At 44.6% G+C, this 18,519-nt stretch overlaps 1 protein-coding gene and 1 long non-coding RNA gene across 2 annotated transcripts in view; one reads left to right on the plus strand and one right to left on the minus strand.

Annotated features, from left to right (window-relative positions):
- Window positions 1-1,381, minus strand: LOC116658002. Its single transcript, XR_004313208.1, has 2 exons — window positions 1,256-1,381; window positions 1-216 (listed from the first exon to the last, which is right to left on the minus strand). It is a non-coding gene; the product is annotated as an uncharacterized LOC116658002 (long non-coding RNA).
- Window positions 1,314-18,519, plus strand: part of CHMP4B (charged multivesicular body protein 4B) — a 37,072-nt gene continuing 19,866 nt past the window's right edge. Inside the window, exon 1 of the mRNA XM_006179278.3 lies at window positions 1,314-1,650. Coding sequence (XP_006179340.2) covers window positions 1,461-1,650 — 190 coding nt within the window. The 5' untranslated portion in view covers window positions 1,314-1,460. The remainder of the gene's footprint in view (window positions 1,651-18,519) is intronic.

Consider the following 18,519-nt stretch of genomic DNA (forward strand, 5'->3'; position numbering starts at 1 on the left):
ACAAAGTGAAAAAAGAGCTACTTTTATTGCTCAGAAAGAGAGAAAAGAAAAACACTCGAGTGGGGAGCTGTCAGCCGGGGAGCTGGTTGAGACAGCTCCAGTTTTTGATTGGGCCACAGGGTCTTTTATCAGAAGGCTCTGCTATCATTATCTTCATTCTGGTGGTGGTGCTAATTACTTTCTGTTACAGGCTCTTCCCTCCCTCGGAGCTCAGCCCTAAAACAGAAAGTTTGGCAAAGAGGAAGACATTGGAGTACGTCCCTGGAGTTAATGAAGCAGCTGTGGGACATAAGTTGTCCTGTTGTAGAACGATGTCCTTGGAATAAAGGAGCCAGCTGTGGAAAAAGAGAAATGTCCTGCCTTTATCAGCTTGGCACTTTCTTCCCCTTGTTGGAAGCCAGTCAGGGTCAGTAAGCCCGTCTAATCACTTCCCTCAATTCTTGACAGCAAAAGACAAGGGAAAACAATGAAATGTAACCCCACAACCAGCTGGACTTGTATAATGCAGAAGCGAAAAAAATTCTCAATACTTCTGCTACTATTTAAAGTTCTGGGTCTTCTCCAGGTTAATTATGATTGTGCATAATGATCACCCAGAATAATATACACATTTCTGAGCACTTACTGTGCTAGGCCTATGCTAAGTAAGCACTTTACATTCCTAGCTCACATAAGCTTGGAAGTGGTCTTGTAGTTATCTTCAGTTTATAGTTTTGGAAACGGAAGCACACAGACTAGGGGAAGTAAATTGCTCAAGTACATACTCAAAGTGGGTTTTGAACCTTTGCAGTCTAGCTTTGCTGTTAGCCTCCACTAGGTTTTGAAGAACCTGTTAGGTAAGCAAAGAGTACAAAGGCATAGCAGGTAGAGGGAACAGCATATGCAAAGACTGGGCTAGTAAGTTAAGCTAGTCAGTGGCTCAATTTCTGAGTCTTGTTTACGCACCTACAAAATAGTAACAGTATTCTCTCGTGAGAAATATGATGATGCACGTAAAGCATTTTCACAGCGCGTGGATCATAGAATGTGCTTAATGTTAATTACTTTTTAAGAAACACTATTATTTCTCTTCATGTCTTACTCAACGCAGACTGGTTCCAAGGAAACTACGTTTCCCAGCATGCCACCTCGCCCTTTGACCCTCGTAGAGCAAAAAGTCGCTCCGCCGAGCGATATAAGCCGGAAGACTATAGCCTCCCGGCATGCAGCTCGCCTCCCTGCATTAGATTCGAGGCACAGCCACCGCGTTGCCCACCGGGAGCTGTAGTCGGCGGCGTGTTTCCCTGACGCCGCCGGAGCCGGGCGTGGGGCCCTGTGGGAGGTGGCGCGGCCGGGCCCAGCTGTGGGGCGGCGGTGGCAGAGAGGCCTGCGGCGGCCGGGGAGCGGCGGGGCCGGGAGCGGGCGCCGGAGCCGAGCCGAGCCGGAACAGGCGGCGCAGCCCGGCGCGGCGAGTAGCAACCATGTCGGTGTTCGGGAAGCTGTTCGGGGCTGGAGGGGGTAAGGCCGGCAAGGGCGGCCCGACCCCCCAGGAGGCCATCCAGAGACTGCGGGACACAGAGGAGATGCTAAGTAAGAAGCAGGAATTCCTGGAGAAGAAGATTGAGCAGGAGCTGACGGCCGCCAAGAAGCACGGCACCAAAAACAAGCGCGGTGAGTCGGCCCGGCCGCCTCAGACTCCCCCTGGCCTGGCCGTCAGACTCGCCCCAGTGTTTACTCGGATCCTGGAACTCTTACCCTGTCAGACTCCCTTCTGTGCCTTTCCTGGTCGGGTCTGGGACCCCTCCCCGCCTGACTCCCTTTAGCATCTCCGCGAGCCTTGGACTCCTCCACCATCAGACTGTCATTCCAGCCCTCTCTCCCTTCAGGCTCCCCGTCACTCTTCCAGGCCCCTTCAGACCCCGTTTTCACAGCACTTCCTCTACCTTCACTCTGTTCCTTTCTCTTCCGCCTTTTCCTCCTCCCTCTGTCCTGCCCTCGCTCACCTTCCCATACTGCCGTCGCCTCCTTGGCTGATTCCTGCCCTCCGTCCTAACACTTGTGCCCTTGCTAGTCCCACTTCTACTCTCTCCCGACCACTCTGTAGAGTCCATGAGCTGTCCGTGGCCTCTCCCCATCCCCCTAACTCAGAATTCTTGAGAAGCCGCCTCGATGGTGAGAAAAGGGCACTGGGAGAGAGGAGACCCCCCTGCATTTGGCTCTGTTTACTTGCTGAGTGAACTTGAGCAAGTTGCTTTTCCTCTTGAGCTTCGTTTTTCCCATCCATAAGCCGGGATTTGGCCTTCATGAGGCCTAAAGTGCCTTCCAACACTATGATTCACTTCTTGTTGCCTCATAGCCAGGTCTTATCAGAGTTTCACGTAGCACAAGCCTTCACCCCGTGACTCACCGTTTCCCGATCCCTGTGTACCAGAAAGGATTCCATTCCTCCATTGGCTCTGACTCCTCCCCAGTTCCCACTACTGTGGTTCAGGGCAGGGATATTGAACTCTGAGGCACTTTACTTCCTGTTGTATGGCTTTCTGGGCAAGAGCTTTGTATTTTTCTTAAGTGAGGTGAATGTGAAAATGCTTTAATAACTGTAGAGCAACTTAGAAAATTTTGATTTTTTTTTCTCGTTGTTATGACAATATGATAGTGAACCACAGAGTGAGGTTGGGTTTAGGAGCTGTACAAACAAGTATTTAACTCAGAAGTCTGCAAGTCACTAGCTATGTGACCTTGAGCTAGTGGATTTACCTCTGAAAGGAAGATCATGGATTTACAGTGCCCAGCACATAGTAGGGGTTAAATAGATGTTTTTGCCATTCTAACAGAGCAGAATAACTCATTCTGAGGATGCTTCTTTGCTAATAGTCAACAGATACTCTGGAAATTCTTTTGGGGGCTTATTGCACACGCTGTATTCACAGGGTGAATGAACAAAACACAGCTTCTACCCTGATGAGAGAGAAGACAGGAAAATAAATGAAAATACTGTCTGGTGGTGAAGAGTGTAAAAAAAAATCTGAAGAAGAGTGCTGGGGTGGGAAGGGGTGCCACTTTAGGCAGAGTGGTCAGGGAAGTCCTCTTTAAAAAGGTCAAGTTTGAACCTTGAGACGTTACCAGCTCTGTAGAAATCTAAGGGAGAGGCCTTTCAGGCAAACAGCTTAGGAAAAGGCCCAGAGGTTGGCCTATTTTAAGAAACAGAAGACTTCTTTGTCTGGAATGTAGCAATTGAAGAGGGGAGTGATATAAAATAAGTGGGTGTGGAGTGGACCTTGAACTTCCTGGTAAAAAGTTTAGATTTTATTCCAAGTGGATGGAAAGCTGTAGGAGAGTGTTAGGCATATTCTAATCATTGACATAATTTTAAAAACACCATTTGGCCACTCTTTGGAAAGTAGAACTGTGGAGGGTGAGAGGGAGACCAGTGAGGACAGTTGCAATCATGCATTTTGTGGCCTGGACTCCTGGAAGTTGTAGCTCTGGAGATGGAGAGCAGGGTTAGATTTTGCTGTCTCTAGCTTTTTTCTTTGATGACTCTTCCTCAGTCAGGATCCTCTGTTGTTCACTGTAATTAGAGTCAGTGTTTTTACGCTGACCGCATTTGGGAATGCTCTGCCCATAGCAGGGTGGAGGAGGGCGTCAGTTTACATCATCTCCCATCTGAGAGGGCAAGTCTCCTGTGGTCTTTTGGTCTGGAGCTAGTTTCCTTTCTGCAGATTTAGAGGTGATTGAATTGGCTTTCAAGAGGCTTGGAGAGAGGCTGCCAGCAGACTGTGGAGCACCGACCAATCTGTTAGTCATGATAACTTTTTGGAAAGCAGTCTGTCTTCTTGAGGTTGCCTGAGAGGACACGAGCTACTGCCCTTCTTTTTAGTGTCCTCTGGGGGAACGGTCTTATTTGCTTCCAGGGCTAGTGCTATGAGGTGTTAACACTGCAGCATACCATTCATTTAGTCACTTATTGACTTGATACTGTGTTGGAACTTGGAGGATCAGAGATGAAAATACACTGTGCCTGCCCTCCAGGGACTCAGGATTGGAAGAGTGTGTGTGTGTGTGTGTGTTTTGAGTTAGTTTGTGTGTGTGAGAGAGAGAGAGAGAAAGAGAGAAGGGGGAGGAGGAGGAGGAAGAGAGGGAGGGAGGGAAGGAAACATACCAATCAGCGCTGAAACATGATTGTGTAAGCGGGGCTCAGGCTGCAGAGGAGAAGGTTCTTATGTGGAGGGGAAAGGGCAAAGGCAGCTTGGTGGAAGAGGGAGATGTGAAGTGGATCAGCAAGAAGTTTGGGGAGCTCCAGGTGAGAGCATCTCCTGGTGGGAGACTGTGAGGCAGGACAGCAGAAGGATAACACTGGGGTGTGACCTGTAGCCTTTAGACCTCGACCAGGAGGTGGTGAGGAGCCATTTTAAAGCGGAAGAGACAGATTAGCTTGAATTTTTGAAAGAGCACTGCAGCAGCAGCAGCATAAAGGAAGGAGTGTTGACTGACCAGGAAGGGACTAGAGGCAGGGATCCAGTAAGGAATAAGGGTAGAATCTCATGGATTTGAGCTGTAGCTTTGTGTATGTCTCAGGCAGGTTACTCTGTACCTCAGATTCCTCTCCTATAAATAGGGGTACTAGTATCTACCTTACTGGACTAAATTATGTTATGCATACAAAACTCTTAGCAGAATGCCTGCCATATGGTAAGTGATCAATAAATGGTTGCCATTATCATTATTACAAGGAGACTGTTCCGGTGGGAACAAAGGGCTTAGAGTAGAAGCATAGAAAACCAGATGAGAAGTAATACCTATCAGAGACTTCTCTGAAGGGGAATCAGAAGGAGCTTGGTGATTAACTGAAACTGTGGGCATGAGGAAGGAGAGGAAGGAGTTGACGATTTACACGGACAGTGGGTAGATGGTGATGCCATTAACCAAGTTCGATAACAGAGGAGAAACAATAGTTTATAATTGTGAGTCCTTTGAAGTTTGTAAAACTCCTTTTCTGTATGAGTCTGAGGCTATCCACTGAGCTTGAGCTCCATGAGGCAGGATGTGATAGTTGTGTTCATCGCTGTGTCCCTCACACCTAGCATAGTGCCTGGCATGTTGTTTGTGCTCAGTAAGTATATATTAAACAAATGCAAACAATCTTGAGAGTATGTTCTGCTTTTACCATTGTACAGAGAGGAAAATGAGGATGGGGAGAGAATTTAACTCAACTCAGAGACCAGTTCTTCTGGTGACTGTGAGCATCTTGTGTTCTGTTTATTATGATGGCTGAAGGCATCATTGTGACCTACATCATCGCTGAGCTCATTAAACACCCACTTGTGCAAGGTGTGGTGCTGAGTCAGGGAAAAAGAAGTGAGACAGGACCAGGCCCTGCCCTGTGAAGTGTGTAGCTAAATGGGGATGCTGTCTTTGTGGCATACACATTGGAAAGATGATAAACTGTCCTTTGAAACAAATCTCTGCAGCTCAAGTAGATTATTTGCATCGGGCATATATGTTCTAGGCAGTTGTTTCAGTTGGGGTGTAGAGTAAAATTTGGATTGCATATTTTTTCCAAATTTCTTTTCCTTTCCTTTAGTCATGTGTTCATTCTTAAGCATGTGGCAGGCTTAGGTCCCATGCTGAGTGCTGGGAGCTTAGTGCTGGGAATATAGAGAAACCAGACACAGGCCCTGCCATCCAAGCTGCTTAAATATTTCCTTTTCTATCAGGCGGAAGTAATATTCATCTCACATGACTGTGGTGAGGATTAGCCAAAATAAATATATGAAAGAGTATGGCACATTGTGGATATTGAGTAAGTATGCTTTTCTTCCTTTTTCTGATAAAATTATCATTGAACAGACTTCTTTGGTTTGGTTGTCAAGTGGAAAAGTTCTTTCACTGAGAACTAGGTGGGAACCAGGATAGCAGTCTAGGTGAACTGACAAATGTCTCTCCAACTTAGGTACCTTTCCAAACAGTGCCCTATTGGTTTTCTCCCTAAAAGATGATCAATTATCAAAGATTCGATTCTTCTTAAGTCATTATAACTAGTTATGAAATATCTACCCTAGGTGGTTCAGATTTTCCTTTTTTCCCATTTTAATAAAGATGAAAACAGGATGTAGAAAGGATCCTATTTTAGTTTAACAAGAGAATTGTGTGAGATTGGGAAATGGAGATGTGGTATCTCACTCTACAATGGTACATTTCTGTTGGATTTATGGATGCAAATCAGTTCATTTACAGGTTAATTTAGGTTCAGTTGAAAGTGTCTGATGGATGCAGAGAGGCCAGGTGCTCATGTAAAGTATATCTTCATTAAGTTCTGCTCATTACTGGAGCCAGTGTGGCTCTCTCATGTTTAATAAAGTTGCTCTAAAACATTAGCCTGTGAGAAGGCATCTCAGTAAGTTAAATTTATAATGAGCATGGCTTTTTGTTTCTCTGCGATCAGGGTATCAGGATGAAAAGCACAGCATCTAATGGTACATGTGCCAGCAGAATCTCCTGTCCCAGAGGCCAGGGAAGGAAAACCAAAAACCCACTAGGGAACTGAGCAATTTCCCTAGGGAAAGAGGATTTCCCTTGGTGACGCTTAAGTTTCTTGTTTAAGAATTGGTTGGCCTGATTGGCTTTGGTTTACTTCTTAAGACAGATGGAGTGTCAGAGAGGCCTTATGTGTTGGCTGTCCAAACATGCTAGCGCCTTTGATTCAAATTACAGAATCTTTTTTTGCCCCATTTGGCAGGGAGATTAAATATTTTTAAGTGATTCTAATGTGATTTGAAATTCAAGATAGACTTTGTTTGAAAGTTTAGCTAAATGTGAGGACCGTTGAGCTAGACGGTTTTGCTCAGGGAAATTCTGAGTTGCCCTGAGTCAGGTCTGAGTGTGGAGAGCGAGGTTCTGGAGAACAGCCTCTGAAGATGCGTGTGAACCATGCACCTCTGGGGCAGAAAGCCAGGATCTGATTTATTTACAGTGGTGCAGAGCCCTGAGATGGAGCCAAGGCCAACTGGGAGGAGGAGGTAGAGTTCTTGGGGCCTTGAGGAATTCCTCTGGGTAGAAAGGGTTTGTGTTTTGTTCTGTGCCACTGTCTTTAAAAAGTAAGAGAGAGAAGATATCCAAAAACAGCAATACTTTTAGATTGGTCATTTTGAGGATGGATGGTTATATAATTAGAAGGAAAATTTGAGCTTAGTGACAGGAAACAACAACAGATATATACTGGCCTGTTTTTAAGCTGTTTGCTTCAAGTTAGCAGACATTTGTTGAGTTGCTTCTAGGAAGAAGACAGCATGATGACGTAGGTAGAAGATTGCCAGTTAGAGCGCCAGTTTCACCACTCATCAGCAATACTATGGCAGTTGTCTTCCCTGAGTCTGTTTCTCCATCTATAAATGGAGTAATAACAATACTACTTTGGGTTCTTGTGAGGATATGGAATAAGTTGTTGTATCTAAAGTGCCTAGCAGAGTGCCTGGCACAGGGGAAGCACGTAAATGTTTTCTTGGTTTCCCAGATATAGTCCTCGGCACAATAAGGGATATATAGATGGGTAAGACACTACAAAGGCTCACAGTTCAGTGAAGACAGCACACACATGGACGAGTAACTGATAAAAGGCAAACAGTGTACAAATAAAGTGTTAGAGGAAAATACAGTAGGAAGAGATTAATTCATCTCTGAGGGGTGGCAGGTTCATCTCATCTGGTCACCCATCCAACGCCCACATTCCCTTTGCAGTATTCCTGCCACGCGATTAACCTCTGATTGAACCCTCTGCTGCTGGGATTTGTATTAGGTGCTCTATCCTGCCACGCTACAGCGTAGTCTGTCTTTGGACAGCTCTAACTATAAAATCAGCTTTCTTACTTGGAACTGAGATCTGTCTTCCTGTAGGGCCTCCCTCCAGTACAGGTTGGGGTGGTAGCTCTGTAGGGAAGCAGTTTGGGCTTGGTGTTAGAAGGCTTAGGGGCAAATCCCACATCTGACACTAGACAGTGGTAAACTGTTTTCTTCTGTTGGTAAAACAGGTTGTTAATTCTGCCTCTTGGGGCCACAGAGAATGGGTCTAATTCCCCTCTGACAAGACAGATCAAGGAAAGTGGGGCTTATGTCTCAACCTGCATTTCCCTGAGACAGATCTCTGTCCCATTGACTCTTCGTTGCCTGGTATTTCTGTTCTTCCCTTGTTACCCTCCTCTGGATGTGCTCCTGTTCATCAATATTGCTCATAAGGTGTGGAGTGGGAAGAGCTGACCACTCTAACGATGCCTGCCAGTGTCTGAGCAGCACAGCCCAGAACACGCAGGACTAACCATTTGTTTAGAAATTAATTTGGTTCTGTGTGCTGTATGGCCCTGATAATCCTATATCACTGAGACCTTTTTTTTTTAAAACAATTACACTTTCCTGGGGCCTTTCATTAGTAAAGGAGCTAGCATCTAGGAACCCCTAAAGTTTGGGCCTTCTTAAGGAGTCTTAGCTGAAGGATTGAATGATTTAAGTTCTTAACAAGAACATCTGACTGGCTTGATTCTCCCATAGCTTCTTTTTTAGCTTTCCCTCCTCCCTCTTCCTTATGTGGCAAAGCTGGCGGGAGGGCTTATTTGCGGGATGCAGGAAAGCTATACATCTTTATGGTCCTGGATGTTTAGCTCAAAAGGTTAGTGGTATGGTATAGTGGACAAGGCTCTGGGTTTAGGATCAGAAGACCCGAGTTCACATTCCATCTCTGCCACTTGCTAGTGAAAGTCTCCTGCATCTGAGCATCGGCTTCTTCAGCTGCAAAAACAGGATACAATATTTACTATACATCTTTGCTACTCATACAAAGAACGAACAGGTGGACGTCAGAAGGGGAAGGGTGTGAGGCATGAGTGAAATAGGTGAGGGAGATTAAAAGGTGCAAACTTTCATTTATAAAAATGAATGAGTCAGGCAGAGGAAAAGTACAGCAGGGTAATATAGTCAGTTATACTGTAATAACTCTGTATAGTGACAGATGATAACTAGACTTATCATGGTGGTTGTTTCGTCATATATAGAAATATTGAATCACTATGCGTGTACCTGGAACTAACATAGTGTTGTAAGTCAATTATACTTCAATTAAAAATACAAAACAACAACAAAAAACTTTGCTACTCAAAGTGAACATTTTGAAATTGTTAGAAATGCAGACTCTCAGGCCCTACCAGACTTAATGAAGCAGAACCTGCATTTTTATGAGATCCCCAGATGGTTTGTATGCACATTAAAGTTTGAGAGACACCTCTCTGCAGTTATTTTGGGGATTACATGAGAACTTGGGCATTTTTCATATGTCCATGCCAGTATTCTCTCCTGGACACTCAGGGATGCTGTCTCCCTGGTTAATTTGCTCACTCCTTTTGTGGTTCAAAGCTTGAACTCTTATCCAGCTCAGCCTTTTCCCAAATACCTTCAGTAATCTGATGAGGCCACAGAATGAATGGAGGATTCAGTGGAAGTCTGCCTTCCCTTGAAAAAGAACTTGAAGCACATGTCCTGCTGATGGGATAGCAGCCTTCTTCATGAAAGAAGCCAGCCATCTGGATAACTGACAAGCATTCAGTCAAGTTGTCAGTCTTGAGGACCCACTGGTTGTCAGGCACTGGCCACCCTGGTAATAAGGTATGGGTAGTTCCCATCCTCAGGGAGCACCACTGTGTGGTAGGACCAGCTGATGAAGAAAGAATTTCTCCCCAGTGAGCTCATGTACAGTGCCATAAGGACCCCAGGTGAAGAGGAGTTAGTCCACCTGGAGTGGGCTAGGCAATGAAAAATTTTTAAGTCGTATCTTTTTCCTAGGAATTACTTTTCAGTGAATTATGATTTCTTGGTTCAGTAGCGTTTTGGCTGCTTGCTGTTCTGTTTATACGGTGCTAGTACTGTTCTGATCCACTGGTCTTCTGCGTCAGGAGGAACAGATGTTCTCTGAGTGCCTGTTCTGTGTTAGGAGCCATCTGAGATACCATGTGGATTTCCAGGCAGTGGAAAAGACACAGCCTGGCCCAGTGGATCCACAGTTGAACAGATATGTGGCTCCTTCAGAGAAAAAAGTTATCACAACTAAATAGCCCATATATTTTCTGACTGGAGTCTTAGAACCATCCTAGGTAAAGTGTTTCTTTCAGGAGCTTATGGATAAAATAAAGCTAGAAAATGTAAGGAGTTTCTTAACTAGGGGAGAGGGACTGAGGTGGGATGATGAAACAGGAAATTTCATCATCAAGCCTGCCCTATTCGACTCTCTTAAAATGACAGTTTTCTGGATTTTAGGGTGATAGTTTTTGAGCAGATATTCCTAATTGAGTTAAAACCTAGTAAAGAGTTTTGTTGTCTCTTTTTCACCCTCAAAAAACCAAGTGAATAAATAAATAAAAAATAAACCAGCATCTAGCACCAGGTGGCTTAGGATACTTGGCCTAGGGCTTGGCACAGCCTGCTGAGGAAAGTTTCCTCCCATTGAACAACCAGGGCACTTGAATTTGCTCGAACCAGGAGGCTCTGTGAGTCCCAAAGCAGTTCAGATATTCACCCAATCAGGGTTTCTTGCTGGAGTATGAGGCCCTGCCTTATGATCCTGCTCTCTGGGGGCCCACTCCCAGTGGGCGTTAAATCTTGGACAGCAGTAATTAAATTCCAAAATTGGCCATAAGTGCCAATCACAAGAATACCCTAAATGTAGCTTGGTGGAGATTTGAATTTGGGAGATTTGCCCCAGTTTAGGGTTGACGATGACAATGTAATTGTTTGCATTAGTCCTTAAAGGAGTAGACAGCTGCAGGGTGGGTGGGGTGGTAGTGGGGGCTGGGTGTAAACAGTTCATGTTGGGTATATGATACCACCTCAGCTCTAGAGTTACAACAGAAGGTTGCAGAAGTTTTGCTTTCATTTAGCTGTGTTGAGTCAAAAGTAGTATGTTTGAGAAAAGAAAAGTAGGGGTTTTGAAATGGATTTGGATATTGTGCACTGTTTCGGGACTCTGATGTTGAGATTCCAATTTTTTTTTTGGTCTTAGTGCTGCATAGATAGACATTTGCATTTCCTTTCAGATGGCCCATTTTAAAAGAAGGTTGCTAGAAATGTGTGCTTCTTTCACCAGTTCATTTGATAAGCATATCTTAACTTGAGCTGTGTGCCAGATACTGTGCTGGTTTACTGGGTAAATGCAGGTGGAGACAGGTCATTGCCTCCTAGATGCTCTCAATCTAGCCAGAGTGACAGACAAGTAAACAGATATAATCAGGTACAGTGTAATCTGTTCTAGATGCATATTCAGACTTGGGAGTATAGGATATGCAGTGGAGGGAGTCAGAACAGCTCTTCATGTGTATATGTTGCTTGAACCTGTGTCTTATTAGTTATTTTGGAGAATAACAAAATGTTAGAGCATTAGGGAACTCGAAATGTATGACTGCTTGAAATTTTGAATTAATAGGAAAAGTTTTGAGAAAGAAAAGCGAGGAACATGGAAATGTATGCAGTACTTTTAAAAAGCGATTTATTTTGAATCAGAAGCCCCTTTGGCAGGGACATAAGGATGGATAAATGTTTAACTTAGTTTAGTCATAAAATAATTAGCTTTAGAATGTTAAATTTAAAGTACAGCTTATTCTGGTAATTATTACGAATTTGCTTTACAATTGTCTCACTTCCTACAAAAAGAATAAACCTGAGGAGTGGACTCTTTACTATCTGAGCAGGGACTGTAAGTTCTTTGTTTGTAATCTGTAGAAGACCTGATACTTGTAAAAGCAAAAATAAGACTTGCACATGTGGGTAGCCTGGCTACTATTCTCTGCAGAGGTTTGAAGAGGAGTTGCTACTTAGATGAGGCCACCTGAAAGGCTCCCCATTTGGGTGAGGAGTTTGATCAGCTCAATGTCCCCAGAGTACATTAGATTAGTTTCTTAATTCTCCATCAGCTGGATCAGTTGTTTTCACCTCTCCAGAGCATTTTCTCCTTTTAGAATCTTGCACAAGGGCAGTAAGTGGTAAGTCTGGAGTTAGAAGATTTGGATGTTGAGTTGTAACGGGCTCTCGAGCCTTCTGCGGCCATGTCCAAGGAGGGACCTGGTATCAGCCTGGCATTCAGTTTGTTTCTCTTAGAAGACAGGGCTGGTAGCTGCTGACAGCCCTTCTCATGCTTAGATTTTAGAGGTAATTTTGGAGGTGTAAAGGACAAATGGCATTATAGAAACACCTTTTCTTAAGTTATTTTCATCATTCCCCCAAAATTATATTTCAAAGCAAAAAAATTTTTTCAGGAGAAAAATCTTCAGAAAATGAAAACATTCGCTCCATTTTTGGAAAGTGCCATGCACTTTACAAACCTGATCACGTTTGAGCTTTTCAACACCCCCATGTATTATGTGGTATTACTCTCCTTCCCTGCTGACCACTACCAATTTAGGCATAAGAAAGCCAGGGTTCAGATTACTTGAGTCACTGGACTGATTCAGGAGCCTTGGGCATCCTGGGGTGGGCTGCATCATAGCGGGCCCTAATATCTTGGATGTTCTGTGGGGCCAGGACTCCATAACCTTGAGTGCTTATAACTTACAAAATTTTGTTATTGGAAATTAATTTTTACAATATTCCTTCCACAGTGTGAGCACCTGTTATTCTGCAGGGGAATACTTCACATTTGTGCTGGGATTTATGGCTTCCAAAACACTTTCACATCCATGATCTTATTTTGAAACTCAGAGAAGCTTTATTAGGTAGATAGGGCAAAATGTGATTTTAACCCATTTTGCAGAGGAGTAAACTAAGGCTTAAAGCAATTAAGTGGTTTCTCTAGGGCCTGAGTCTAGGCTAGCCTTCATTAGATTCCAAGTCTAGTGCTTTTCTGCCACATCGTGCACCATCCTGGCTGCCTCTTATTTATGCTCAGTCTCGAAAGGCTCTGTGTCGATAATGGCTATGGGTTAGGTTGAGGAGGACAAGATTGTGGGTTCTTAGAGTGACTAGATCATCTTAAACACAGTGGGACTAGTGCCAGAGAGAAGAAGGAGAGGAGACTGTTTGTACGTGTCTGGAATGGTTTGAGAGCCTTTATTCACTGTATTCATTCACTCACGGTCAGCTACAACATCAGCATTGTGCATTTCCCAGCCTGGTTTCCATTTCTTTACCTCAGTAAGCTCCTTTTCTCAGTGGCCTGTAGAGCAGTGTTTCTTCTCAACCTTGGCACATTTTGGACCAGATAATTCTTCGTTGGGGGGAGCTATCCTGAGCATTGCAGGATGGTTAGCAGCACCCTTGGCGTCTACTCACTAGAGATCCATAGCACCTCCTGCCCCGAGTTGTGACAACCAAAAATGTCTCCAAACACTGCCGAATGTCCCTGGGGGACAAAAGCTCCTGCAATTGAGAACCTAGGGTTGAGAATTCTAGGGCTGGTGAAGCCACACAGGTACAGCTCCAGAGCTTCAGAGTTTGGCCTAAGGGTGAGGAGTGTTAAAGAGCAGAGCTGGGAGGACCTGGTAGAGTGCTTTTAATCCTACCTTTTTGTTGTTCTGCTGAGGAAACCAACATCTCGAGACAGCTCAGGGCCTCCTGGCTCTGTTTTCTGGGAGTCTGACTAGTACTAGGTGTCAGACCTGAATCTTTCCCACCCAGGACTCCCAACAACCCAGAGGCTCTCAGTCTTCTAGGCTGGAGGACTCTTATCTAATCCAAAAAATATCCAGTACAATCATATGATAATAGTTGTACTTTTAATACTGATTCATTGAGAAGGTACATAATCCTCTTCAACCGGTATTTATTGAATACCCACTATTTTGTGTCTCTGTCCTAGGACTCTGTCTGACATGAATGGTAGTAGGTGGTCAAGTGTTGTTTTTATTATTGTGTGAAATATTCATCATTTAGTGCACAGGCAGTGCTGGGTCGGCACATTCACAGAGCAGTGGAGTGATAGCTGTGAACCCCATGGGCTCACAACCATAAGTTGGGAACCAATTGATGCATTATACCAGGAGATTTGAGAGAACAGCAGGCCTGAAACTCCAGGCTTTCCCTGAAACCATGAACTATCGCCACACTCGAGATGGAAATCTCCACACTCTGTGGAAATAAAAAGCCAACAGGCTACCCAGAGTCCTCAGTGCAGCTCTCAACAGCTACACACTGGGGCATTTGTGATAAAAGAGGCATTTGGCTGGAAACAAGCTTTAAGTTCTTAGCATTAGTTGGTAAATGGTGCATGGGTCTAAGGGGAGTTTAAAATAATGGCCTTGAACTTGGGAATCTGTGTTTCCAAAGTCTCTCATCTTGAGGCACTCAGCTTCTCTGACAAGCTTCCTTATTTCAGAGGGAAGAGGCAGAGAGGCCAGGCCACACAAATGGTCCTTGAAAGAGAGCCAGCTACTCCGGGCTTAGGAGCTGGGACTCTGGTTGGCATCCTAGGGTGGGAGCTATTTGTTTCTGTCAGATGATAGTGGAAAAGGAAAACAGTTGTTAGATTAAGTTCCACCCAATTCAGTCAACATTTTGAGTGTCCATTGTGAGAGACTCCATGTGAAGGGACTGTATGGGATACAGATGAATGGGATTTGGACCAAGAAGGGGTTAGGGTCATTCTGGGCAGAGAGGATTGTGGGAGCCAAGGTGCTGAGATTGGCATATGCTGTGTGTGTATGTGGGAGACGTAGGGGGATTATGGAGTGTGGCTCAGGTGGAATGAGAGGTGGAAAGGTAGGCTGTGGCCTCCCTGTGGATGTCCTGGACACCAGGCTGAGGAATCTGTGTTAGCTTGAATTTAGGACATAAAGGGCTGACACATTAGTCTAGAGAGCAGTTTACTGAGGACCAGCAGCCATCTTCCTGCAGCACCCGGGTGAAGTTTCCCGTTGGTAGGCTTTCTACTCATTATTGCTTGAGGGAATGAAGTGGGTAGAGGGGCTGGTCCCTTATAAGGGAGGACTGGTGGCTTACCACACTTTTTCTCATTACTTCTTCCTGGTTCCCTTCTGCTTTTCCTGGAGCCCAGCACATCCTGGGCAGCTGGGTAGAAGCAGAATAGCAGCTTTTATCCACTCTGAGAGTATCTCAGTTTACATTCTGAAGGTAAGCAGGCAAATAAATATTTCCTACCTAAACCAGCTTGGCCTAGCCTCATTTATTATATGATTAGATGATTTATTATCAGGTCCTTTGCTGCCTCATAGTGTGCGTTTCATCCCCAGCTGCCTGGCTGGCTCACTTAATTAGCTGTCATCTGTTTTTTTGGTTTTGTTTTTTTTTTAATTTTCTTTTTTTGGGGGAAGTGATTAGGTTTTTTTCTTTTCTTTCTTCCTTCCTTCCTTCCTTCCTTCCTTCCTTCCTTCCTTCCTTTCTTTTTCTTTCTTTCTTCTTAATGGAGGTACTGGTGATTGACCCAGGACTCTACCACTGAGCTATACCCTCCCCCTGAATTGTGATCTTTGAGGTTATTTAATCATTCCTTTATGTTTATCTTTGAGCCAAGAGAGAGCTAGTTATTTCCTTTGGCTAATGACAAGGACCTCTGTTTCTGAGGCCATGCATTTCAAGTTCGGCCTGGATTCTGCTATCCTAGTCACAAATTAAATTATCCTAGTACTCTTTGTTTTCCTCTCTGTGTACTGAGCTCCAGCCTCCTGTTAGCTTTCCTGTTCCCCAAGTGCTCCCTCCACCCAGGATGCCCAAGCAGAGTCCTAGTACTTAGAGACACTGTGCAGCCTAGCTCTAGCTCTGACCTTGTTCACTGGTATCTTTGGGCAAGTGCCTTCCCAACTGTGGGTCTTTGTTTTCTCAACAATAAAATGAGAAGGATGGAGTCAATGAATGCTAAGATTCCTTCCTGCTCTAACGTTCTCTGAGTCAACAAGTGCCATATTACAGAAATCCTCCAGAGAACCAGGTGTTGCTCCAAGCAGTTTTGCTATGTATAAAGGTGGAGCAGCTCAGCATTCATTTTGTCTGTTAACAGTTTGGGAACCTCCCTGCTTGTTGTAAAAGTCGAGGGCAGCGACAGACTATTTTGTAGAAGGTGCTGTACATTTTCCATTTTGATTTCCTGGTTCAGAGGCCAGAGCTGAATAATGGTTTTTAGCTGCTCCCCTGGGCCTCCGTCCAGGCGAACGGCACAAATGCCGGAGGGCATCTCTCCTCCTTGGATCAGTAGTCTGCCTCTGACTTGACTGCCAGCTTTCTGGCAAATGAGAGCTGCAGATTTCTGCTGGGGCTTAGCAGGCTCAAGCCGCGCTGAACAAAAGCCCAACACTGACCAGTTAAGCATACTGGGGGTGCTTCCTTGTGGTAAGACTTGATTTCCTCACCAGCCCACCTTTGGGGCCACGGGACTCAGGGGATTTGTCTCCTGTGTACGGAGAGCAGAGAAAGGAACCATCTACTAGGGGCTGGCCTGACTTAAGTCATTTTAATTAAATCTGCTCTTTAGGACGGCAGTTGTGGATGACACTGGGAGCCTCAGGGAGAGCCATAGACTTCACTGCAAAGGCCTCATGTGCTTAGCGTAAATCCTGGCACCACTATGAGCAGCTAAGCCTCTTAGGAATATGGAAGACATTTACCCACCTGGTTCTAAATTAAGGCCTTTAAAAGCCCTTAAAACCTCGAGTCTGTACTAGTTCCCATTAAAACAGTTCTCTCCCTTTTATTAACTTTCAGACTACATTCTTGTCTCCTAAACAGTTCTGGGAAAATCATACACCTTTAGAGTTCATCTGTCCTGTATACAGAGGGACATCCCAGGCCCAGAGAGGTTAGGTGACCTGTTAAAAGTGACACAGATCATGAAAGCCAACCTGGGGCTGGAACCTGTAGCTCCTATCTCTTCATTCCAGTGAGTTGTGCCTCACTGCTTCTCAACAAATGCTGTGGTGGCATGTTCCCAACCCTGCCAGAATGGTTTTGAAAATAAAACTAAAGTTGCCATGTAAGAAGTCCAGCTGACAGGAGAGATGGAACAAACAGCTACTATTTTAGAGGGTTGTTTTCTTTTGAGTTACAACTGGCTTTTGGTGGTTTTGCAGACTGGGCTGCATGGAGGATCACAACCCCAGGGTTTTGTTGCTATATTCTTGACTCTCCATATAGCCAGGCTGTCTTTCCCTGCCTCACAGGATCCTCCTGTGCAAGGGATCAGAATAAGTCCATTTTACAGGACTCTAGAAGACTAGGAAGTCTATAAAGAGACTTGGGAAAGAGTTCACATATAAATAGCGATTTTTGGTGTTGATTTTTTTTCCTTTTTATTGAAGTGTAACTTATTTATGGTAAAGCAGACAAATCTTAAGTGTACAGTTTAGTGAATTTTTACAGATGCATACAAGCATGTAACCACCACCCAGATCAAGATACTGAGCACTTTCAGCACTCTAGCAGTCTTGATTTTTATAGTAGCTCAGAACTTGAGAAGAGAGCAGTATTTGTTTACTCTGGCCCATTTAAGAATCTCAGAGGCCATTATATTTCCCTTCTGTTACTCTCAACATATGTTTCCTAAACACCTAGTAGTGTAGGGCTCTGGGCTGGGAGTACAGAAATGAGTAAGTGTGGCCTCTGTCTTGGCTCTCAGCCCATCAGGGATTGTGACTAGGATCCAAGGGAGAAAGACAAGGGCTATGAGAGGCAGCTTGGAGGAGAGAGGCTGCCTCTTGCTGGGAGAGGAGAATTTGTGTGTATTTATGTAGACATAGAATTTTCCTGATTCCCCCCCACTGTTTATAAATATAGGAAAGGGCCAGATTATGGACTTTCAGTCCCTTCTCAGCCAGTTGTTTGCATTCTCAGGCCAGGCTGGGAACTTGGAGAGGTGGAGGCCCAGCTGAAAATCCACAGCATGGGGTTTGCTCAGCTTTCCTTCTCTGCTGGGAAGCAGGAGAGAACTCAGGCAGTATAACGGGGAGCAAAGCGGAGAGGCACTCCCCCCTCCACTTGTTTGGCCCCCAGGCTCTTAGGTGCTGACTTCCCTTCTCTCTTGGGTTTTAAAATTCATAAGCCCACAGGTCTTCTCTGAGTTAATTTTGGCCTGAATTTCTCTGCCCCCTTTGGTTGCATAGTTAAATCATAGAATTTTCTGTGTCTTAAATGAAAACAGACCCAAGAAGGACTTTTCTGATCTTTTTTCATGTGTGAGAAACAAGTTTTGGGGTTTTGTTTTAATTACTAATAAAGGAGGGGAGAAGGCCATTCCAAAGTAGATGCAAGATGATCCCTTTCTTTAAAGAATCTCCTGAAGTAGTGAAGACCAGTACCCGAGACAAGGTCAACATGAAGGGATAACACACTAGGACATCTGAACATGCAGAGTTATATCTTAGTCCATGTTCAGACAGTAGTTAGGAAAGAAAGAGGGATAGACAGCTCAGTCTGGCTGAATCTTGTTCAGGTTCTGATGAGTTACTGTGTCTTGGAAATATAAGAGACTTAGATCATCTGGATCTGCCATTATTAGCATGTCTGTTCAAAAGCTTTTCAAAGAACACAAATAGAGAATTACTATCACTTTCTGTATTACATTCTCAG

Source organism: Camelus ferus, chromosome 19, assembly GCF_009834535.1.
Source record: "Camelus ferus isolate YT-003-E chromosome 19, BCGSAC_Cfer_1.0, whole genome shotgun sequence".
Lineage (NCBI taxonomy): Eukaryota > Metazoa > Chordata > Mammalia > Artiodactyla > Camelidae > Camelus > Camelus ferus.